The following is a 22,532-nucleotide window of genomic DNA, read 5'->3' on the forward strand; positions in this document are numbered from 1 at the left end:
TTGCCAGTTAGGACTACTAATCTGGGGGCATTGGGCGCCTACTCGGCGCCCCTTCAACTCCGGGGCTACCCGCACCACAAGTCCACAACTCTATCACGGCAGACGCGATCGATGAGCAGGTCGGGTCCCGGCGACAAATAGTCCGGATCGACGCATAGATGGTCGTCGAGATCGATCCAGGTTAGCCCCCAGCAGTGCAGCGGCAGGGCGATGCTTTGCAAGTTCGGCATGCGACCGGACAAAAGCGCACGTGCCAGCGCGTCGAGGGCGCCCTGCGTCACAGCGATATTCTGTCCCGGCAGTGCTTCGGGTGGACTCAGTAGAGGGACTCTGTTGCACGTCATCATCGTCCGCCGGCTGCGAAAGCCCAGCCGCAGATGTGTGAGTCGGCGAAAGCCGCCACTTTCGCTCGCCTTCATCAGGGCCTCCACGCCCCGATCGTCCAGATCGCACGCTCGAAGGGAGAGGTACGAGAGGAGCGGAAGCGCTCCCTCGCCCACCGCTGCCGCGAGCGATGCCGCGCCGACGCCAGTGAGACGGTTTTGTGCGAGGTCAAGCAGCTCGAGAGCCGACAGAGCGCCTGCCACGTCCGCCAACAGCTCGCATGCGCCATCGTCGAGGTCGTTGCGTTGTAGAGAGAGGGCACGCAGCCGGGGCGGCGCCGCGCCGTCTCTGAAGGCGAGGAGAATCGGCCGCACGCCCTCCACACATAGGTGGTTTGCGCTGAGGTTGAGGCGCTGAAGCGACGGCATGCTCCCACGCCCGAGAAGGTGCGCTAGCGTCTCGCATGGACGCTGCCATTGGCCGACGCAGCTCTGACTGGCGCGCACTGAAGCGCAGCACCCGCACGCGCAGGCAAAGTGATCGCAGTGAACACAGGGCTGGTCGAGTAGAGGACGGACCTGCAGGCACTCACCCGGGAGCGCGCGAAACTCAACCGCAGCCTGCATCGTCACGGCTGACACCGGCCAGCTGGCATGCACGTCGATCGTGCGGTACGCGACGCCAGTCGGCACGAGCATGCTTTGGTGGAAGGGGAAAGAGCAAAAGGTGATTGGGGTGGCTCTGTACGGCATTCGGAAGCGGTCTTGACAGAAGGGGTCGCCAGTCCGGTACGTAGCCGACTTCTCGAGCAGCACTCGCGCGCCTCGGTGGTGAGCCTTCAGCTTCTTCATCTCCGAAGGAGCATCGCGGGCGCCGGCGCTGCCGCAGATAGCGCCGTGTACCGTCGTGCAGACGCTCGCGAAGCGGCAGGCCGATGCGGGTGAGAAGGGATCGGCCAGCTTTCGGAAGATGAGCCGCATAACGTCCGCCGGCATGCGCATGATGGACCTGTTCATCCACTTGCGACACGCAGCGTCGATCGCGGCTTCCATCTTGCGGTGGCAAAGCAGTACGCTCTCGTTGAACAGCCAGGCGAGCGCCGCGGAATCGTTGAAGGCGTCGCTGTAGTTGTGCACGCGCATGCGCCCGTTGGCGTGGCCCGGCCAGCTTATCGTAACGTAGTCGTACGTGTCGCGCATAACCCACCGGTACTCGGCCGCAAGGGCGTTGGATGTGCAGCAAAGGGCGCCGATCGTCCGGACCAACGACTGCGCGTCGTCTTCGTTGGCCCGCCAATCGCTGGCGATCGGGTGAAGGTGATCCCTCCCCGCGCCCCTTCCGGCAAGCCACTCCGGGATTGTCGAGTGACACACTGGTCGCGCCGGCGCCAGGTGCGTCAGCACGAGGTCCAGGATCGTAGGTCGACGTGGTATCGTGCGCGAGCGCCAATGGTCGCCTCCTCTGACGAACGGGCCGTCTTGGAATATCTCAGAGACATAGACGCCGTCTGAGAAAGTTGTCACCCTGTGGGTCGGCCGGCTGGTAGGTCCAAACGCTGCTTGGATCAAGTCGTGAAAGCGGCAGGGCGAGGATTGGAGGTACGGGGCCGCATCGTTGACGCATCTCGCGTTACCGCCGGCGCGAGCTAGAGGGTCTGGCCGCGTCCTCACCGGCGATGGCGCCGATGGCGGCGAAGGTGGAATCGACGGAGGCAGCGACGACGCAGGCGCCGGGGAGAGTGGCTGCGAGAGCGACGCGTGCGAGAGTGGCGACGGCGAGGACGGCAAGGGCAGCGATCGGAGGGCGACGGCGGCGAAATCGCTCGCCGCCTCAAGGTAGCCGTCGCCGCCGGGCGCGTATCGCTCCTCTACCGCGCGGCGATGGCGTAGAAGGAGCCTGCCGGCGGAGCGAGCAGCACCCCGGAAGAGGCGCGAGAGGTGGACAGCCCTCGTCATGTGCTGGTCGATCGCGTACACGGCCGACTCCAGTTGGGAAAGTCCGAAAGAAGAGGATCGTCTTCACATAGCACGAAAAGCCAATCGGCGCACGGCTCGTACAGCGTGGAGCACGGCGTGCGGCTCGAGCAGTCGTCCGAAATACGCCACCACCGCCCGAGGCGCCAACATACCCGGTTCTGCTTGAGCCTGGGATCCCATCGGCCACTTCGAGACCGCGGCGGTGCGTGCCCGAGAGATCGAGGATGGAGCGCGCGTCGCCACTCGCGACGCGCGCGCGCGAGGCGGCGAGGCGCGAGGCGGCGGCGGCGGTGGCGGCGGCGAGAACGGCGGCACCGAGTTCGTCTCGGTGAGCGGAGCGGCGGCGGGAGGAGGAGCAGCGGCGGCGCTCTCGCTGTTGAGCGCGCTGTTTTGAGCCTGGGATCCCATGTCACTGCGACCGGCGTGCCCGGGGACGGAGATCGCGCGCGCGCCGCATTCACGACGCGCGCGCGATCTTCGCGGAGTCGGGTCCCCAGAGGGAAGCGGTCTTTTCGGCCGACGTCCAGCGGCGTGCAAGGAAGCAGGCGCAGCGCCGGCGGTGTCGCGCTGCATGGGCCAGCAGGGTGCAGTGGCGAGGGGCGGCGGGCTCGGACGTCCACCGAGTCGCTCCGCGCGCCAGGCGGAGCGCGCGCGCGGGCCAGGAAGCTCTCAGCAGGCTGAAGAGGACATCTGCGCTTATTGCGGGGCGGGCGGGACTCGACTTTGTATTCGCCACACGCCTTCCTACCGGTAAACCGGGGAAGGTATTCTTTCAATCTGCCTACCTAGGTACCTGGGTACTCGAGATACTCGCGATGCGCGCACAGTCGCTCGAGGCGCGAAAAGTGGTGGTCTCAACTCCGTGCTAGTCGAAGGACAATGACGATCGCACGCCTTGCTATCCTTCTCCTCGCGGCCAGCTTTATGCCGACCGCTGCGCTCTTGCCACCACGCATTGTCATGGCAGCGCCCTCTTCCCTGAGGCCTCCGCGTCTCGCCACCCTGCGACGCGCTCGGGTGCAGATGCTGTCGCCCTCGGCTGGATCACTCGCGGCCGCGTCGATGTTGCCAGCGCTGCTCGGCTTCTGGAAATCCGAGTACGGTGTCAGCTACGCGTACGGCACTGCGACGTTTCTTTCCGGAATACTTGTACTGCCATCTGCAACCACGCGCATCGCGACAGCGCATGCAGCCTGCCTTGCGCTGTACGGGCTGAGGCTGAACGCCTTTCTGCTGTACCGTGAGCTGAGTATCGCCCGCTTCCGTGAGTTCCGCGACAAGATCGAGGCGCGCGCGCTCGAGAAGGGCGGCCGCCTCAGCAGGGCTCCCTTCATCGCCTCGTGCGGCCTCCTCTACCTCGGGCTCGCCGCGCCGCTGATGCTCACCGCGCCCGCCTCCGCCCCTCCCGCCCTCGCCGGGGCCCTCGTCTGCCTGATGTACGCCGGCTGGCTCACCGCGGCGGCCGGCGACGCGTGGAAATCTGTGGTCAAGGCTCGCAAGGGCGAGGACGCCCTCGTGACCGGTGGCCCGTTCCGCCACCTGCGACACCCAAACTTCAGCGGCGAGATGCTGCTCTGGGGTGCGAGCGCCGCCGCCGGCGCCGCCACCGCTGCCACGAATTTCGACGGCCGCGGCGTGCTCGCTGCGTGCGGCTGGCTCTCGCTGAGTGCGCTCGGCTGGGCAGGCATCAGCTTTGTCCTCGCACAGGCCGCCACCAGCCTCGAGAAGCGGCAGGCGGCGCTGCAGCCCTCCCGCGCCGCGCCGCAACCCTCGCGCCGCGCCGCCTCACGCACTGCCGAGACCGCCGCAGGCGCAAAAGTACGCGGGGACGCCGGGCTTCACAGAGTGGCGGCGAGGCGCTTGGCCGGGCATCACGCTCCCGCAAAAGCAGTGGCCTGCTGTCGGCGGCAGCGCGGGCCCGCACCGCATGGCCGGCCGCTGGCCGCCGCCAAGCCGAGCCCGTTAGCTGCTCGTGCTGGCGCGGCGCTTGTACTGGATGAGACAGATACGATTGTTTTTACCTAAGCTTTTACGATTGTCTGTATTTTTCAGGCCGCGGCGTCTGCGCACAACTGCAGTCTGCACGGGCGGTGCGCGTGTGGAGAGAAGCGAACGCGAGAGCGGCAGCGGGAGCCGAAAATGAGTACAGCTAGGGTAAGGCTAACTACTTGGCAGTGTAGGGTGCCTTCCGGCGTGAACAGTGCCCCGGGACGAAAGAGGAGGCGACGTCTCTCTCGTCCGAGCGGGGCCTCGATGTGCGCATCGACGGGGTGCAACCACAACCAGCTTTGAGAGACGGGAACGAACGGCGGTGAATCGCCGACAGCGGCGCCTTTGTTCCTGACCAGTCTGCTATTGAGCTTGAGTTGGAGGTGTTGACTGGATTTTATGCACAAATCTGTGTGTCGTCTTGTTGTTTTGACAGTATCCTGCTAAAATGCGCTAAAAATCTCCGTCTCTGCGAGCGCAAGGCGGTGGCAAATTTTTCTTCGCCTCCGGCGGGGCCGCTCGCCGCGGGGCAGAGAGGGACTTTTTGTCGATGTCGGCTAGTGCTGCACCTTTTTGAGAATTTCAAAACACGAATAAATAAATCAACACATACGCACCCGGCGACCAAGCAACAACACCGCTCACAAAAAACTCTACAGTCTTGCGAGCCGATCGCACGCCTTCTCGATCGCCTTGAGCAGCGCCGGTGAGGCCCTCCTCACGCCGTCCGCAGCCTTGATTGCGTCCTCGAGCTCCTCCACCGTCAACGCCGACGAGAGGGCTTGTATCGCCTGCTGCTCGACGGCAGCCTTGCCCGGCTTCTCCTTGCGGCCGCCGCCACCGCCTCTCCTCCCCTTCGGCCTCTCCCCTGCCTCCGCCTCGCCGCCGCCCTCCTCGTCGGCCCGATTGCGAGCAGCATCAAGGGCCACGCCCGCCTCCGCCGCCACTCCCGCCTCCGCCTCCGCCTGCGCCTCCGCCGCCGCGCCCGACCCTGCCGCCTCTGCGGCCGCCTCTGCTGCCGCCTCTGCCGCCGCCGCCTTCTCCGCCGCCTCGCCCAGCGCGTCCAGCCTCGCCTCTGCCCTCGCAAGCAGCGCCCTCACCTCGTCCCACTCGGCGGCGCCGTCGCGCGCGTGCGACACCGCGCGCCTGTGGACATGTCTCAGACATGTCATGCGCGTGTCCGTGGACGCCCCGGACATGCCGAACACGTGCGACACCGCGCGCCTCGCCGCGTCCGCCCTCGCCTTGAGCGCGCTGAAGCGGAGCAGCAGCTCGTCCAGCGGCACGGAGAGCTCGACCGGCCCCGAGAGGTGCGTGCGGAGCGCCGCCGTCACTCTCTCCCGCCGCGCGGTCTGCTCAGCCATCCACTTCTGCTCGCGCCTCCGCTCGGCCTCCGCCTCCGCCACTCGCTGATGCGCCGTCCGCGCGGCCTCCTCCTTGGCGCGCGCCTGCTCGCAGCGGCAGGATGTGAAGAGACGCCGAAGCGCAGAGGCGGCCTCCGCCCTCCCTCGCCTGCGCCGCCGCCATCTGCTTGGCCGCTTCCTCCTTCCGCCTCTCACGCGCCCTTGCACGCTCCGCAAAGATCTCTTCGCGGCGGCGCTCCGCGGCGCACGCAGCGCACTTGCAGTCGGCGCGGTGCTGCGGAGGCGGCTCAAAGTCCCAGGCGCGGCCGCCGCCTCTGTTCGGGGGCGGCGGGCCAGCGTACCAGCGCCGGAAGAGGTCCTCCCAGGACGAAGCAAAGTGGTCGGCGCCGGTTGCAGAGTCGGCGGTGTCCTCGTCCGATTCATCCGCGTTTGCGCCCCACCGGCGAGGGTTGTCGTGGTACTGCTGCAGCCGGTCCCACGCCTCGCCGATCGACTGAAACTTTGAGGTGGCGCTCGGGTCGCCAGGGTTGCGGTCTGGGTGATGGCGCAGAGCGCACTTGCGGTAGGCCTTCTGGGCGTCCTCGCGCGAAGCGGAGGGCGGCACGCCGAGCAGGTCGCAGGCGTCGGCCAGGCGCATATACATTGCAATGCTGGAACGCGCGCGCGGGCCGCACCCCCACACCGGTATCCCGCCGCCTCCCTCGCGGCCGGCGGGCCGGGCGCGACGTGGTTTTTTTCTTTTTCGCTTCCTCTCACCCCTGGTGTTTCCTTTTCTCTTTGGCTGTGTCGTGGACACACTTCTTTCTTTGAGTATTTATCCGTGCGGGACGACTGAGGACGGGTGCGGCGCGCTGTGGGACAGCGTCCAGGGCCGCGGACCGCGTTTGGGGAGTGAGCGCGGCGCTATCCACGAGAGTGCCTCGGCCGGCGTATGCTCCCCGTGAGGTACAGCCACGCTGACGGAGTCTGGCATAGCTCGTGGCCTCCCTCGGCCCCGCTCTGGCCCGACGCCTCCGGGTCGCTGCTGCTCGCCTTGCTCTCCCTCTCCCCCGCGGCGAGCGGCTCGTGCTCGTGCTCGCTCGCCCTGCTGCTCATGCTCGAGAGGAGCTCTCGGGCAATGTCGGCGGAGCTCTGGTCCTGGCGCGGGCGCACCGCAGCGTCGCCCGCCTTGCCGTGGTACTCGCACACGATGGCGGCGAGGAGGAGCAGCCCGCCCGCCGCGTACTTCTCCGTCCATGGCTTTGGGAAGAGGAGGAAGGAGATGACGACCGTGAGCGCCTTGCGCATGGTGGTGACAAACACGGCGGCGACCGCGCCGCTGTCCTGCATGAGCCGCGTGTAGAGCAGCGCGCCCAGGTAGAAGAGTACGCAGCGCAGCAGCAGCAGCGCCCAGTACACCCAGCTGCGCGAGAAGAACGCGACGGCGGGCAGCAGCTCGCCCGTGTAGAGGGTGAGCAGCAGCGTCACGAGGAAGCCCCACCCGTTGGAGAGCGTCATCGTCTCGTGGACGGTCGCGCCGTGGTCTCGCAGCAGCCGGTCGGTGCTCGTGTTCTGCAGTGCCTGTGCAAAGAGGCAGAGGAACGAGAGCAGGATCCCCGTCGGGCTGAACTCAGTCTCCACCTCGCGCTCGCCGAGGCCAAAGAGCGACGCGGACGCGACCATCAGCAACGCGGCGGACAGCTGGCACGCGTTGTACCGCCGCTGTAGCCAGCAAACGGAGAGCGCCATCACGGGCAGCAGCTTCATCGACTTGAGCACCGTCCCGGTTGCATAGTTGAGGTGCTTGAACGCCAGCTTGCCGAGCCCGGTGCCGGCGGCGAGGCTGCAGCCAGAGACCGCGTAGAGGCGCATCGGCCCGCTTGGATGCATCGACGGCATCGACAGCACGGACCTGCCCTGCTCGCTCGCAGAAGAGGCGTGACCGAGCACGGTGAAGAGGAGCAGCTCGATCAGCGCCACAAACCAAAAGTAGTGGAACCCGTGCAGCTGCTTGAAGATCCACTCCTCGATGATGCAGCTGAGCTGGATGAGGCAGATGGTGCCGGTGGCGAGGAGGAAATAGCGCCGGTCGCAGGCAGGCATACACACGAAGTGGTGCGGCCCGCGAATGCGCTGGTGCACGTAGAACTTGAACGGGCCTTGCGCGAGGGAAAAAATACCAGACCGTTTTGAGTAGCGGAAAAGCCGCCGGTGGCATCTCTTTCCACCCAAGAAGCCCGTTTGGAGGGATGGGCGGCAGTGTGTGCGGGCGGTGTGAAGTGCTAGAGTCCTCTCATCAATTTAGAACGAAACGCCCCTCCCTCCTTCCCTCTATCCCTTTTGCTCTCTAACCTAGACACAGACAGACTGTTCACCAACCAATCCTCTACCCCTCCCTCTCTCCCCATCCTAGACTCCCTCCACGCGTCCGATCTGGCCAAGCCCGCTGCGGCAAACATACTCGCGCGGGAGCATTTCACTCTAGCTGAGGGGGGCTCGCTAAACGCTCGCCGAGCTCCATGCTGTGCAACACCACCTCCTCACTAATCGTCAGGGGCGCGGAGAGCGCAGTGCACTGCGGTGAGGCTGCGCAGCGGGGGCTCGCCCCCTGCACCGCGCTCAGCGGCGCAGGGGAGGGCGGTCGGTGGCGGCGGCGGCGAGGCGCGAGGCGGTGGCGGCGGTGGTGCGGGCGGCGGGATGACAGGGGAGGCGGCGGGATTGACAGGGGAGGCGGCGGCCACGAGCGGAGCGGCGCGAGAAGGGGGGGGGCGGCGGCGAGGCGCCGGTGAGCGAGGCGCCCGCGCCACATAGAGTATCAGAGGGACGCGCCGCTGCGAGATGGAGGGCGGCGGTGACGGAGGCGAGGCGCGAGGCGGCGGCGGCGGCGGCGGCGGCGGCGGCGGCGAGAACGGCGGCACCGAGTCTCGGTGAGCGGCGGCGGGAGGAGGAGCAGCGGCGGCGCTCGCTCGCTGTTGACGGGATTGCTTTTGAGCCTGGGAGCCCATGCCACTGCGACCGGCGTGCCCGGGAACGGAGATCGCGCGCGCGCCGCCACTCACGACGCGCGCGCGATCTTCGCGGAGTCGGGTCCCCAGAGGGAAGCGGTCTTCTCGGCCGACGTCCAGCGGCGCGCAAGGAAGCAGGCGCAGCGGAGGCGGCCTAGCACCGGCTCGGCGCCGGGCGGTTGCGCTGCCCGCGAGCCGCGTCCTGAGCCTCGGCAGCGCGCTGCGCGGCGCGGCGCTCGCGTTGCTTCTGTGCCGAGAGCGGCATGATTCGCCAGCTGAAGCTCGAGACTCCTCGGGTCCGCGAGTTGCGCAGGTCACAATTTGCGCGTTGAGCGAAATTGGCGTAAGCGTCTGAAAGCAGTCTTGGGTGGTTACGCGAGCCCTTGTCCCTGCGAACGCGCACCCCCGGGGCTAGGGCTCTCTAGCCCGTAACCCGATACCGATCATCCGGCCCGCTGGGTGCGCTTCTGAGCTCCCCGGCCCTGGATGTGAGGTTACCGACTGCACTCCAAGACCAAGTGCTCCAAGTGCTTCTCTCTGTTTGTCTGTTTGTCCCATCCCTCCCTTGGGTTGTCTGTTTTCTCTTTTCTCTTTTTTCTCTGGTGCTCTGCTTTCTTTCTTTCTTTCTGGCTTCTGCCTGTGCATGCCTTCTCTCTGCCACGGGAGAGAAAAGCCACGGAGCACGGTGAGCCACCCGCGCTAGGTCTCGGGGGACGCAGGGGTCAGCCCCGCGCGACCTCGGGAACTAGCCGGGGCAGAGGCCACTTCTTCAGGCTGGGAACCGAGGGGTGGCCACCCTCCTCGTCGAGGTGTGCGCCAAACCACTTCGGCGGCGCGCGCTCCCCTGTGCGTCTGTGTCACCCTCCAGGCCCTCACGCCCCCCCGGCATGTCCACCGGCAAGGAGGCTTCCGTGCCGAGTGACGCGGCGGCCACGGACAGACCCAACGGCAGCGTCGGCGCCGCCTGCCAAGCGGCCGCGCGACAGCGAGGGTAGTCACCAATTAAAGGTGGGACGGAAGAGGCACACGACGGTGCCATCGCGGGCCTTCTACACCGCCCGCCGCCGGCCCAGGCGCGGAGCGTTACGGCGGACCTGCTTCAAACCCCAAGACGGAGGCGCTGAGCGAGAATCTGGGCTGCGCGCACGCGCATGGCTGCTGCGAGAGCTCGGAGGCGGAGCTTGCTCGACGAGAGCTGCTCGAGCTCATCACTGCGCCCGACGCTGACGTTGGTGGCGCGATCAAGCTTTTATTTTCTCAGCCTCGCACCTCTTCTTCCCGTCGCACGCGGGCTGTCGCAGGGCACTTGGAATATGACTCGGGCGAGGATGCGTCAGCACGAGTACTATTTCATCGTGCAGCGCAGGCTGGCTCGCCACTACTGTTGGCTGGAGCTCCTCTCCCGCCCGACGTCGGTGATGGCGCATGACACGCGATCACTGTACGCATCGTGCTTCCTGTGTGTGTCTCCCCCCTCCCCGCCGCAGAGCCGCTGCTGGGTGTCGGCCGCGCATCTCCTCACGTCCCGCGCCTGTCCTTTACGGCATTTGTGTGGCCCGTTTTCTGTGCATCGTTAGAAGCTGCGCAGGCCTCCCCGGTTACAATCGCCGCGCGCACACGACACGCGACAGCCGACACCTCGACAGGAGAGAGTTTGACGTTCTTCTCGTGAGACTTGACTTCAGACGATATGCGAGACAGATATATCTCAGAGTGAGAGGACAGCCTGAGCCTCGGAGGAGAGACGCAGCTCGCAGGTACAGGCGTGACAGACAGTGCACTCTCACACACGAGACACACTGATGGAAAGGGCGGAGCGGCGGCGGCGACGGCGGCAGCGGTGCGCGGGCGGAGCAGCGACTGCCCGGGCGGTCGCTGCTCCGTCGGTCCGTGCCGGAGCGCGCCATCTGCGCAGGGTCGCGCGTCAGGCCAGGGGGCAAGGCGCAAGCGTCCCCCTGGTGGCGGCGCAGGGAAACGCGGAGACGCGAGCGTTTCGCACGCCGCGAAGCGGACGGTGACGGCGCGGTGGGTGACGGGGCTAGAGAGCAGCCAACACCCGACGCTCGCAAACGACGTCGGTGCTGGACGCCTGCGTAGGGGCCGCGGCAAGGCGGAGCTGGCTGGGGCACCAAGCGCCGGCGGGGAGCTCCCGGACTCATGTGTGCGAGCGCATGCCCTCCCACCTAATCACCGCTGCATAGTATGGCTTCCGAGGCTGAACCGCTCCGCAACGGTTGGTAGCTCGACCTGCACATTGACAAAGTGCGTTTACCTGTCAGTCGTCGACGTCGCGTGCGAGATCCAATATCGCCGATCGATAGCAATCTGAGAGGATAGGGATCCGTGTCAGCATGCCGTAGCCGAGGAGTGCCGCGCTTGGGGGTTGGGGCGCGCGCATTGGCTTCACATTCGGTCTCAGCGCTCGGGCCGGCGCCGGGGGTCATGGGGCGACACTCGGTCACGCTCCGGCGCTTCGGGGGGGCTACAGCGGGCAGTGCGCGAAACCACTTCGCATGGCCACCCGCGACCCCACTTTGGCCGGCGAGCGCACTTGCTCGGTTCCCAGCCTGAAAATGTCACCTCGGGCAGTCGGAGAAGGGGCAACTCCGTGCACTGACGGTCGGCCGTCAGAAACCACGCCTGCGTGGATCGCGTCACACCAATCCTCGCTACCCAACGGCAACGCGGCCAAAGGATGTATATCCACCTCGAGAACCTCGAGAACCACGGTGAGCACATTTTCTTTCTCTGCCGTGCCGCTTAGGCATTAGCCCTTACAAGGGTACTTCGTACATAGCCGGTCGGTTGCTCGCCTTCTTTCTGCTTACTTCCCACCTCACAAGATGGGCAGCGCCTGGCGAGGTACTTCCAGCCTGCTGTGGGAACAGCTGACGCAGTCTCGCCGAGGCTCGCCCCAGCAGGCTCGCCGAGGCTCTCGGGTTGACTCGGCCAGACAAAAACCCCGAGAGGCGTGGGAGTACCTCGCCAGGGCAGCGCGACAATGATTTTTCAGGGTCGCCGGTCCGACGAACAAACACACACACAGGGTTGCCGCGACGGGCGCTCACGAGGTCCACACGTATGTGGCTCGCGCGACAGCTCTCCCTGTCCGGAAGCGACCTCGAGCTGCCCCTCCGTAGCAGCGAGATCCAAAGCAGTGAAATCCAGCTCTTCCTTCTCTACCACAGCTGCCAGAGCGCCCGCCGCATGCAAGTGGATCGCCTCGCCTCAAAGCTGTTCAAAGTCCACACCGTCGGCTTGAGTGCAGGCCTGGCGCCCGACTGCACAGCCCGATTGCCGAGCAACCTCACCATTGCGGACCTTGCCCCCTTCTATCGCACCTCGCTCGGGCAGCAGTATCTCTCGCTCCTCGCCGAGAACGCTGCCATCATCGCGCTGGGCTTGCGCATAACCACACTGCTCTCACCAAGCTGCAGAGGGAGAAGATGCTGGGTGGGCTCTGCGTCGTGGAAGGTGGTCGCGGACTCTACCAAGCTGTTTGACCCTGCCTGCCAGAACCTCGAGTCGATTGCGCGCCGGCTGAGGCCAGCAGAGCTCGAGCAGCTTCCAGAGCGCGCCACACTCTACTGGTGGGGAGAGAGGCAGCTCGTGCGGTGGAAGTCGGATGTTTCACGACACGCGCGACGGACGGACCGTGAGCTACACAAATCGACCATCTTGCAGCCATTCTTCGAGTGGCTCGGCGTCAGCTATGAGGCGGCCGCAGCCTCTATCCGCGCAGACGGGCCTCCTCTTCCGTGGGCAAACTGGTGGCTGGCGCCACCTGACGTGGCTGCAGACCTGGCCAAGCTCCACCTGCTGCTGTACTCCTGGCTCGAGGCCCGCTGGCCGATGCGGGAGGTTGGCTGCAACGGGACCGTCTGGCGGGACAACCCGCAACGCTGCTGGGCTTACGCGGGTGAAGAGCTGACACTGCTCTTCCTCGTTTCCGAGACCAACCTGCACCACCTCCGCTGCGCGGGCCCGCCGGCGCCGTTCCACAGCAGCTCCACTTGGCTCGGCGGCTCCCCGGGTACGCTCACGGAGCGAGTTAGGGAAAGATGGTTGACTCTAAATGACAATTGAGTCTTTGTATCAGGATATTCACGTGGTGTGCGTTTGGTCTGGGCAATCCGTCGCCTTCGTCAAGCGTTTCCTTCCGCTGCACTAAATTCTCGGGCTGATTCTTCTGTGTGTTGAATATGCGCGCCTCCCTCCCAAGTTTATGCGCGCGCGTGTGGTGCCTGGGCAGCCCCCGGTTTCTCTTCCTCGGTGGTTCTCGCGACCGCAACATTGGCTGTATCCGGATATTCGCGTGGTGTGCGTTTGGTCTGGGCAATCCGTCGCCTTCGTCAAGCGTTTCCTTCCGCTGCACTAAGTTCACTTGGCGAACTTGGATGTCTTTCAAATTCTTGTGTTGAATATGCGCGCGTCCCAAGTTTATGCGCGCGTGGTGCCTGGCCCCCTTTCTTCTCGCGACCGCAACATTGGCTTGGATCGCCTTCAAACGCCCACGCGCGCCTGTAATTTTGCCACAGGCAAAGAGCTGCTTGCAAGCCATTCGGAGAGACCTGGCTGGTGCCGCCGTTGCTGTGGTAATAACAATAAGTCCGCACTCTCGGAGCAGTGGTGACCGCCGCTCACTCACACAGCTAGTCTCGGCACTGTCAGCGAGGCTTAGTGTGCGCGCCCTGATCGATGCGAAGGGTGGAAAGTGCAGTGAGCTGCCGCAGACACTCCTGAACTGGTTGGCAACGAGCCGTGCGCATTGCGTCCAGGGGCCAAACCAAGGCGCGCGTGAGTCGCACTCCATCCTGCGCTTCTGCCTTACGTTCTACGACCATCTCCCTTCAGTTGTGCTCTTTGTTCAGGACGATCCCAGCATTCCAATGCTCAACAAGGTCGGCCTGCTCGCTGATGTCGACGCGTGGGCCGCCAGGTTCCGGCTGGAGAGTGATGAGCGACGGCTGCAGCAGCATGGCACACCACAGCGGCCATGGGCAGTGAGGTCTCCCGAGGCATGTCCCTGCTGGGTTGAGGATGAGAGCACAAGTTCCGTGGTGAAAAAGCTCACCAATGACTCGGCGGCGTACGGCCACGCGCGCTCTCTTCACTGGTGGTTGCGAACATTTCTCGCCCTCCCTACAATCCCCTCGACGATCCCGTGGCCGCAGCATGCGGAATTCGCAGTGACGCGGGAGGCCATACGCGGTCGCTCAAGGCGCTTCTATGCCATGAACCTTGCACTCGCCTCGCTGCCGTCGCCACCGACCACGGCGACGCCCGATCCGGGCCCCGCACCGGACGGGAGAGAGTGCCTCGCGTGGCGGTGCCATGCATTCCACTTGCCGGACTCGGTGCGCGAGGCACACATGCGCAAATACGGGTGCAACGGGAGCAACACTGGGCCATGCGTTCAGACATGGCGGCAGCGCGCCGCAAAATGGAGCAATTTTGGGCCCTACATCGTCGACTTGGGGCCCCGGAGCGCCAAGGCTGTCGATCAGCGGCCGGCGCTGCACTCGAACGACGTCGGCGGCATGTTTGAGCGTCTCTGGTTTGCCATGTTTGACTCGACTGTCGCCGAAAGGCTACCTCAGAGCCCAGAGTCCCTGTGCTTCTCCGAGGCTGCGCTCCTGGAGGGGGTCGTTCGCTGCGGCGCCAATTGCGTGCACGGCATCTCAGCTCCGGGCTGCGCCTTCACAGATCGGTTGGGGCTGACTCGCCCGCCTTCAGACGCCTTGACTGGCCACGAGGTCACCCGCTGTCTCGCGGCCGGCTGCATGGATGTAGAGGCGCATCTGAATGCGAGCGCAGGCGGGGCGGCGGTGTCGCGGCGCGAGTTGGCGAGGGCCATCAATGCCGTCGACGCCGAGGGCGACGAGGTTGAGCAGGGCTCCTGGATGGAGGCGGACAGCTCGCATCCCGTTCGCCTGAAAAGCGAGGATGTGTGCCGTACGGCTGGCTGCCGAGCGAGCGGTGTGCAACGCGCAGTGTGGAGGTCGGCCACATGTCGCGGGTGGACGACAGGGGGCGCGCCCACACGCCTGCCTGATGAGTGAAGCTGCGACTTGCGTCCGAGATGTGTGTGAGCCGCCCGCGTGTGCGGTGTGATCAAGAAGGTCTTATGTGCATGCGCGCCCCCTCTGTACATACACGCACCGCACGTCGTACATTGGCATACCATTGCATATATGTGCACATCGGCGCCGCGGCGGCTCACATTGAAGTCTGACCGACGCGTGACGGTGACTCGAAGAGTGTCTATTATAAGAGTGTGTGCGGCCCCCCGGGTGACGCAGCCTTCGCAGGCTCTCCGTGACTCTCCGTGACATCTCTCCTCTCTGAGCTCTGACCGACTGACCCCTCTTCCTCTGGTCCCGCTCTGACGTCTGTCTGAGAGGATTATTGAGGACTGAGGTGGTCTGTAGTCTGAGCCCGCATCGACCATCGTCGGAGCGGGGGAAAGCGGTGGCCGGTGGCGCACATACCGGGTAACAACTAATCGTCTTGCTACCAATAAAAAATAAACCCGCTCGCTGTTGATCGATGTGCACCCCCGCGTTCCCACACACGGCTCGCGCGCAGGCCGCGCGCAGGCGTGGACCAGGGTCGGTGTACGGTGATCATGGCAAGGGTCGACGCACCTCTCCCCGCGGCCGCGCTGCCGCTGGACAGATGGACAGTGCAGTGGACTGGGCGCGCGGAAGAAATCCCACTTTATCCAGGAATCACACACAAAAACCGTACGTAAAACCCCAGACGAACTACACAGTCTCCCGATGACACTCGTCACGTTCTTACGTCGGACTTGGGCCCAGCCTCTGCGGCTGCTGGGACCCCCGGGGTGGCGGCGACCACCGCAGGGTCGGGTCTGGGCGCCGCCGCGGGCCCAACGTCAGCAGTGGGAGGATTCGTGGCGGGCGCCGCTGCGCCTTTTGCCACCTGCGCCGCAGCCCTGTCAAAAGCATCGCCCTCGGCCGATCCTCCGCCGCCGCCGCCGCCGTTGCCAGCGAGGAGCCGCTTGAGGTCCTCCGGCTTGAACTCATCATCGGGCGGCGCCTCGCCGCCGTCTCCGCCAAACCATGACGCCCACGCCTTTTGTGCGAGCGGCGCGCCTACAGCCGCCGGATAGGGAGCGTGAGAGGGCAGCGGGCCCTGTGCCCACCGCCCGACAGCGGGCGGCGACGTGCCCTTGCGTAGGGCGACGGACGCGACCGACGCGATGTTGCCCAGCCCCGCCTCTGCGATCTTCTCGGCCGCCTGCGCCGCCTTCTGGCCAGCCTTCTCGGCGAGCTCGCCCGAGGGGAAGTCGCCGTCGCGGTCCGACACGAACGCGTCCACAAAATCGTCCGGCACGTGGTCGCTGGCAAATATCCTCTGGGCCTGTGCGGTCACGGACGTGTCACAGACGCGTCCACCGACACCTGCCGCGGCGAGTGCACGAAGTGCGTAGAAAGGCGGCAGCACGGCGGCGCGCTCGGTAAAATCGCGCAACTGGCCCAGCAATGCGTCTCGCTCCTCGCGGAGAGCGCGCTGCCCCTCCGCCGAAACCTCGACGGCGGCGACGTACTCGTCCACCGCCTTGCCCACCGCCTCCCGCCGGGCCAGCTCCTCCGCCACGCGCGCCGCCTCGGCCTCCTGCTTGGCCGCCGCCAGCTGCTCGCGCAACGCGGCGGCGGCCGCAGTGGCCGCCTCGAGCGCGCCTCGCGCCTCCGCCTCTCGCGCGGCGGCCTGTGCCGCGCGCTCCGCCGCGCTGCGCTCCGATGCGAGGTGCTCTGCCACCTGAGGCGCACTAATTAAAGTTAACATTCAATTAACGTGCTCTGCCACCTGAGGCGCATTAATTAAAGTTAGAATTCAATTAACGTGCTCTGCCACCTTAGGGGCGCCACTCGCAGAGGGCCTCGTCAGTCTACAGGGGCCCTCCTCTTGCAGCCCTCCTCTTCCAAGAGACTACCCGGCCCTCCGCTTCCACACACACACACACCCGGCCGCGCGCCTTGTCTCTGAGCCGCTGCTCCGAACCCCGCGCCTCGGCCAGCGCCTCGGCGCCGCGCAACGCCTCGCGCTCGGCCGAAGCGCGCTCGACGGCGCGCAGCTCCGCGCCGGCTGCCTCCTTGGCCGCGAAACGCTCCTCCGCCTGCCGCAACCGCTCCGCGCCGGCGGCCGCCTCGCGGCTCCCTTCCGCGCGCGCAGCCTCGAGCCTCTCCCGCGCCATCTCCAGCTCGTGTGCGCGCCTACAGCGCCGAGCAGACGCGCGCAGTCACTCTTGCCCCACACCGCACGCGAGCGCCGCGCAAAGCCACGCGCCCAGTCAGCTCGCGCTCCGCCGCAGCCGCCGCCGCCGCCCGCTCGGCCGCCGCTGCCGCACCCGCGCGGGCGAGCCACGGCAGCAGGTGGTTGCGTGCGGCGATGGTGGTGGTGAAGGCGGCACATGGCCCGTCCGCGGCGGCTTCAGCGCCGTCCAGCATCGCCGTCGCCGCCGCCGCAGCGTCCGTGTCGCCGGAAGCGGCCGGCAGCGCCGCCGCCGCAGCGTCGGCGGCACGCGTGGCGCTCTCGAGCGAGGCGCGCCACGCCTCGCGCCGCGCCCGCGCCGCCTCCTCGCACAAGTCGGACTGGAGCTCGGTGCGGGCCGCCGCCGCCGCCGCGCCGCCCACGGCGCGCGCGTCGAACTCCTCCAGACCGGCGACGATGGCGGCGCACGCGCCGTCCGCCCACTCGCCCGCGTCGGGCGGTGGGGTGGACGAGGCGACGTCGGCGAGCCGCCGCCGCGCGGCGGCGAGCGCGCCGTCGGCGGCGGCGCGGCACCTCTCCTCCACCACCGACTCCCACGCGCCCCTGATCGAAGGCACCACTCCTTCGGTGTTCATCGCCGCCGTGTACTGCCGCGCGAGCGCCACCAGCATGCTCCCGTCGAGCGGCTCGCCGAGCAGCGCCTTGGGCGGCGCCGTGCCGAGGATGCGCTGCTTGAGCGCGCTCATCCCCTCGACGAACTGCGGCCGCAGCTGCGACGCCTCGAGGCCGATCGCGCGGCGCACGTCCGCCTCCTCCGCCGCCGGCCGCACCTGCTCACAGCTGCGCGCGTGAAGGGACGCGCTCCACAGCCCGCCCGCCGCCTCAACCTGCCGCGCCAGAGTCGCGCACGAGCGGCTCGGGAAGAGGTCGCGGATCGCAGCGCGCGTCTCGTTCCGCTCGGCTGCGCGCCGCGCTGTCGACGGGCGGGGCTCCAGCGCCCGCTCCATGTAGGCGTCCGGCGCGAGAGGCTGCCCGTCCGCATCGCGCATGTCGACCACAAAGTCGCGCAGCAGCCAGAGGAAGGGAGGGAAGAAGGAGGCGAGCTCCGCCGCCCCGCCGCCGCCGCCGGCTGGCCCCTCTGCGGCGGCCGCCGAGACGGAGATGTGCTTCGAGAGCTCGCCGATCAGGTAGAGCCGGTCGACGGCCGCTTCGTCGATGACGCCCATCGAGTTGAGCACGAAGTAGCTCGAGAGCAGCAGCGAGAGCGCAAAGACCTGCGCGTCGTACGCCTCGTCCTGCTCCATCGACGCGAGGCCCTCTGTATCGAGCAGCACGAGAGAGCCGCGCCTGCACTGGCCTGCGTCGCCGTCGGGCACGCACACGTCGATGCCGCGCGTGCACGACTCGGTCGTCGAGCCGACGCGGAAGCCCGCCTTCGCGCGCGCCGCCGTGTTGCCGGCCAGGGTGTTCAGGAAGAAGCTCTTTCCGGTCCGGTAGAGCCCGGCGACAGCGACGACAACGATTGGGGCCTCAATCCGCTGCAGCAGCTGCGCGCCCTCCGGCTGGATCTCCCACTTGCCCGCCTCGCCGAGTCGGACGAAGGGCGCGGCGCTCGCGCTACCGCCGCTCATGTTTAGGCTGGATCGCAGGCTCGGGGGGGCGCCAGGCGCGCGGTGCACCGAATTTTCTTTTGACCTCTTCTTTTGACGGCCTCTTTTTTGTGGTGCTAGTCCGTGCCAGTCTGCTGTGAGAGGCGCTTGTTTTTTAAGAATCTTTTGACCGACAAGACTGGAGCACTGGATAGGGTCGATTCCGCATGGTACGTCAACCTTTCACAGCCTTGTTAGAGAGAGAGAGATTTTCAATACCAAACAACTCTAACACTCACACGTCATTTTTTGGTTTGTTTGCCTTGTTATGAGAAGAAAACACGTCCTATGGCGCTTCACACGCACACACGGCACACAGCTCAACAACAACTCGGGTATTGCTAAAAATCTCTCACAGCTCACAGGGGTCACAGCACACAGGTAGCTGCCATTTTTTGTTGTAGCTATGAACGGTCAAAAGGTTCCCTGTACTTCTACGTTTACGGTCTGGGACCACTTTTGTTTTCACCAAGAGCAAGACGAGGCATATATTAGACCGACCGTCAGAGACTGAGAGAACAAAGGAGTGTGGCCTGCCGCACAGTACCCACAGGCGGTGGCAGCAGATGGGCGGGCCGCAGGGCTCCCGCCAGCAACGCGTTCCGCTAAGGAGCCGCGGCCGACGGCTGCGGTCGCTGGATCATATTCCTGACGGCGGCGACGGCCTTATCCACCCAGCGCAGCACATACCGGTCGAGGGCTGCGCGCGACTGGGCGAAAGAGGCCAGCTGCAGCGCCGTCCTCGGCCCCTCGTAGCCGGACGCCTTCCCCCTGGCCATGAACTTCACGGTCGGGTACCCCTTGATGCCGAGGGCGCGGGCAACCTCGGGTGCACGATCGCAGTCCACGGCGACGACCCGCACTCCTGCTCCAGGAAGGGGCACGGGTGAGACCTGGCGGAGGGAGAGGAGGGAGGGGGGAGGGGGGAGGGGGGGGGGGAGGGAGGGGGGAAGGGCGGAGGGGGGAGGGGGAAGGGCGGAGGGCGGAGGGCGGAGGGGGGAGCGCCTGAGCCACGGAGCTTGCTGGCCGCCTTGGCGACCTCGGGCACCATCTTCTTGCAGTGGCCGCACCAGGGCGCGAAGAAGACAACGAGGGCGGGCGCGGCATCCGCCGAAGAGAGCTGCGCTGCGAAGCCACGGCCGTCGAGCACATCGACGCCCGTCCCTGCGTACTCTGGACTGTGGATGGTCCCAACGCCGCCGCCGCCGCCACCACCACTAGCAGCAGCAGACGCAGCCCCGCCGGCAGCCGCAGCCCCGCTCGCAGCCGCAGCCGCAGCCGCAGCCCCGCCACTGCCCGCCGATGGCTGGGGCGGTGCAGTCGAGCTGCTGCCCTTTGTGCGAACGACCGAGTCGAGGCCGAGCTCCTTGAAGGCGGCGGCAATCTGGTCGAGCGTCTCGCGCGGGCCCTCCATGACTACCGCCTTGCCCTCCGCAGCAACCCTCTGGAGGATTCCTGCGGCGTCATGCTGCGAGGCGCCCAGCTGTAGGAAGACTTGCCCTGCGGCCTGCATCTCTGCCGTGCCACCGCGCAAAAGCTCAAGCTCATGTGGTGCCTCCGCTGCGGCTGCTGCTGGCGGCTCGGCGTTGCCTGCCGCTGCCTGCGCACCGGTCACCTTGGACTCCGCGATGCGCGACTCCTGCGCACCGGCCAGCGACACGAGCAGGAGAAGGACGGCAGCCATCATGCTCGTCTTCTCTGGCTCGCGACCGTGGCACAGGGAGGGCAAATGGAGAAAGCAGCGCGGCGTCAGTGCGTTGGCGAGAGATATGGTGAGGGGGGGTCTACTCAAGTGCCTGCGCGAGTGCGTGAGGGTGGTGGTGTGGGGCGTGCAGTGTGGTGTTCATTAGCTCCGAGTAGAGGGGGCGTCCTGCCAGTTAAGGGGAAGGCAACTCGGTCGGTATGTTAATTAACCCTCGGAGACCTGTGTTTACTTTACGGCCTTTCCCTGCGAACGCGCACCCCCCAGGGCTAGGGCTCTCTAGCCCGTAACCCGATGCCGATCATCCGGCCCGCTGGGTGCGCTTCTTAGATCTAGCTCCCCGGCCCTGGATGTGAGGTTACTAACTGCAGGGGTCGTGGGTGGGGCTGGACGTATCCTTTGCGTTTTCCCCAAACTGTAACTGTAAAGATAGAGGGAGAGAAAAGGGAAAAGGAACAAGATACCTAAGGGAGAGAAAAGGGACAGAGAGAGACTACGCGTTCGGTGAAAACAGACGATTAATCGAGTACGAGGTACCAGTAGTATCGGAGTTTTGCGCTATTGAAGAGGTGTGAACGTGAACAGAGTCATACCAACACCGTGGCTCGTTACGGCACGCATGGGGGGCCTCCCGGACGTATGATCCTAGTCCAATAAGTCCCACAGAGCACATTTCGATTTTTGACAGAATTAAATGCACTGCCCGGGCACGGTACTAATGGTCGTAGTTTTGTGCCGGGTGCCCTTCACGGCACCACACCGCCGCAAGACAGCCCGAGATTAGCCTAGCAGTGAGTGGGCATCTCCTGCTGGACGGCTAGGCACGAGCCACGCACTTGGGCGGCCGTCAACCGAGTCCGAGCGGCGCCTGAGGTGGGTGCCACGGCGTCTGCACGAAGGCGTGGCAGGGTGAGGATCCAGGAGTGGTGAACACCTCCCCGTCGGGCGCGCAGCGCGCCGGATGGTCCGCCGAGGCCGCCGCCGCCCCGGCGGCGGCGATGGGGGCGGCGGGGCCGACCCGGCCGGCGTTTGTCGGCTCCACCTACAGAAGAGCAGTCTCTGTGGGTCGACGATACTAACTCGGTAGTAACGCGGAGCGGTGCTGTGCGGCGCCGAGTCGTGCGAGAGGCGACCTCCTGAGGCTACCTGAGCTGGCAATGGATGCCACCAGGACGCACGGCTAGCAGGAGCCAGTCAGGCATGCCCTGCTGTGGAGCAGAGCTGGCTGGCGCACCGGCGATACTAACTCAGCGCGCCGCGAGAGGCAAATCTGGGCGACTTTGGAGGCGCAGTTCTCGAGCTTGCCGTCGACGATTGATGTCGGGTAAACTGTCACTGCCGTCCGGGATGGTCTTCTCTCAGGAGGCCGAGCGCCGTGGCCTGGCTCGGCTCGCCGCGGAGGCACGAATTTATCGTGCACAAAACTCCCGAGACCTCGATACTAACAAAACTCCGACCACTGCGGGACGCGGCCACGAAAGGTGTGCAGACCCCAGTTCCGGCGGACGCAGCGAGCGTCGGGACTCCGTCCCAGCAGACGAAGTCTTCCTCGTGGGCTCCACGGCCCGGATCGCGAGCTCGATCGATACGCGACGCGCTCGGCCTCCGCTGGCGGCTGCCGCAAGAGCGGCTGGCTCACGGCAGCGTCTCGCCGGTTGCCGGATAGGAGAGTACAGAACGTCTGGAGTGTAACTGTGTACGTGAGATCGGTTTTGATAACAAGCACGGTCGATCCGTCAAAGCGATACACTCGTTCCTATCTCGCTGGGGGGCTGGCACGGAGCTCTGTGCCGACAAACAGGAAGAGCCGAGCGGCAAGAAGGGCTCGATGGGGAGCGAGAACCGTCAGAAGAGCTTGAGGTGTAACCTGAAGTCCGTCGTGACGCTCTTGTTTCCCCCCAGGTTTGACCGCGCAGCTTCCAAAACTCGACGATATCTTCCGGAAAGACTGAACCTCCCGCAGAGCGGCAGCATGAGAGGCGCAGAGAGGCTGCGAGTGCTCGACGAGTCTTGCGAGCTGCGCGTTCAAACCGGGGGGGGAACCGACTGCATCAGGGTGGACTTCCGAAACCTCCGTGAGCACGTTTGACGGTTCTCGCTCCCCATCGAGCCCTTCTTGCCGCTCGGCTCTTCCTGTTTGTCGGCACAGAGCTCCGTGCCAGCCCTCCAGCGAGATAGGAACGAGTGTATCGCTTTGACGGATCGACCGTGCTTGTTATCAAAACCGATCTCACGTACACAGTTACACTCCAGACGTTCTGTACTCTCCTATCCGGCAACCGGCGAGACGCTGCCGTGAGCCAGCC

At 66.0% G+C, this 22,532-nt stretch overlaps 9 protein-coding genes across 9 annotated transcripts; 3 read left to right on the forward strand and 6 right to left on the reverse strand.

Moving 5' to 3' along the window:
• Nucleotides 1-65: 65 nt before the first annotated feature.
• EMIHUDRAFT_201324 (hypothetical protein) lies at nucleotides 66-1,523 on the reverse strand (the record flags this gene model as incomplete). Its single annotated transcript, XM_005787681.1, has 1 exon — nucleotides 66-1,523. One exon carries the CDS (start codon nucleotides 1,521-1,523, stop codon nucleotides 66-68), a length of 1,458 nt encoding a protein of 485 aa, XP_005787738.1.
• A 1,800-nt stretch (nucleotides 1,524-3,323) lies between these two features.
• EMIHUDRAFT_201325 (hypothetical protein) lies at nucleotides 3,324-4,266 on the forward strand (the record flags this gene model as incomplete). The annotated part of the gene is made up of 2 exons (XM_005787682.1): nucleotides 3,324-3,879; nucleotides 4,157-4,266. The coding sequence occupies 2 exons, from the start codon at nucleotides 3,324-3,326 to the stop codon at nucleotides 4,264-4,266; spliced, it is 666 nt and encodes a 221-aa protein (XP_005787739.1).
• Nucleotides 4,267-4,942: 676 nt separating this feature from the next.
• On the reverse strand, nucleotides 4,943-6,296 carry EMIHUDRAFT_98355 (hypothetical protein; the record flags this gene model as incomplete). Its single annotated transcript, XM_005787683.1, has 3 exons — nucleotides 4,943-5,435; nucleotides 5,487-5,801; nucleotides 5,911-6,296. The coding sequence occupies 3 exons, from the start codon at nucleotides 6,294-6,296 to the stop codon at nucleotides 4,943-4,945; spliced, it is 1,194 nt and encodes a 397-aa protein (XP_005787740.1).
• A 260-nt stretch (nucleotides 6,297-6,556) lies between these two features.
• Nucleotides 6,557-7,735, reverse strand: EMIHUDRAFT_98356 (hypothetical protein; the record flags this gene model as incomplete). Its single annotated transcript, XM_005787684.1, has 1 exon — nucleotides 6,557-7,735. One exon carries the CDS (start codon nucleotides 7,733-7,735, stop codon nucleotides 6,557-6,559), a length of 1,179 nt encoding a protein of 392 aa, XP_005787741.1.
• A 382-nt stretch (nucleotides 7,736-8,117) lies between these two features.
• Nucleotides 8,118-8,644, forward strand: EMIHUDRAFT_351967 (hypothetical protein; the record flags this gene model as incomplete). The annotated part of the gene is made up of 1 exon (XM_005787685.1): nucleotides 8,118-8,644. A coding segment is annotated over exon 1 (264 nt), but the record flags the coding sequence as incomplete, so codon positions are not given.
• An 880-nt stretch (nucleotides 8,645-9,524) lies between these two features.
• On the forward strand, nucleotides 9,525-10,367 carry EMIHUDRAFT_201328 (hypothetical protein; the record flags this gene model as incomplete). Its single annotated transcript, XM_005787686.1, has 4 exons — nucleotides 9,525-9,555; nucleotides 9,711-9,865; nucleotides 9,939-10,052; nucleotides 10,350-10,367. 4 exons carry the CDS (start codon nucleotides 9,525-9,527, stop codon nucleotides 10,365-10,367), a joined length of 318 nt encoding a protein of 105 aa, XP_005787743.1.
• A 5,062-nt stretch (nucleotides 10,368-15,429) lies between these two features.
• On the reverse strand, nucleotides 15,430-18,506 carry EMIHUDRAFT_449169 (hypothetical protein; the record flags this gene model as incomplete). Its single annotated transcript, XM_005787687.1, has 5 exons — nucleotides 15,430-16,023; nucleotides 16,108-16,422; nucleotides 17,463-17,705; nucleotides 17,763-17,903; nucleotides 18,033-18,506. 5 exons carry the CDS (start codon nucleotides 18,504-18,506, stop codon nucleotides 15,430-15,432), a joined length of 1,767 nt encoding a protein of 588 aa, XP_005787744.1.
• A 623-nt stretch (nucleotides 18,507-19,129) lies between these two features.
• EMIHUDRAFT_201331 (hypothetical protein) lies at nucleotides 19,130-20,211 on the reverse strand (the record flags this gene model as incomplete). The annotated part of the gene is made up of 3 exons (XM_005787688.1): nucleotides 19,130-19,389; nucleotides 19,539-19,695; nucleotides 19,873-20,211. The coding sequence occupies 3 exons, from the start codon at nucleotides 20,209-20,211 to the stop codon at nucleotides 19,130-19,132; spliced, it is 756 nt and encodes a 251-aa protein (XP_005787745.1).
• Nucleotides 20,212-21,073: 862 nt separating this feature from the next.
• Nucleotides 21,074-22,278, reverse strand: EMIHUDRAFT_201332 (hypothetical protein; the record flags this gene model as incomplete). The annotated part of the gene is made up of 4 exons (XM_005787689.1): nucleotides 21,074-21,094; nucleotides 21,461-21,578; nucleotides 21,816-21,982; nucleotides 22,270-22,278. 4 exons carry the CDS (start codon nucleotides 22,276-22,278, stop codon nucleotides 21,074-21,076), a joined length of 315 nt encoding a protein of 104 aa, XP_005787746.1.
• Nucleotides 22,279-22,532: the final 254 nt, after the last annotated feature.

This window comes from Emiliania huxleyi, assembly GCF_000372725.1.
Source record: "Emiliania huxleyi CCMP1516 chromosome Unknown EMIHUscaffold_14, whole genome shotgun sequence".
NCBI classification, from domain to species: Eukaryota; Haptophyta; order Isochrysidales; family Noelaerhabdaceae; genus Emiliania; species Emiliania huxleyi.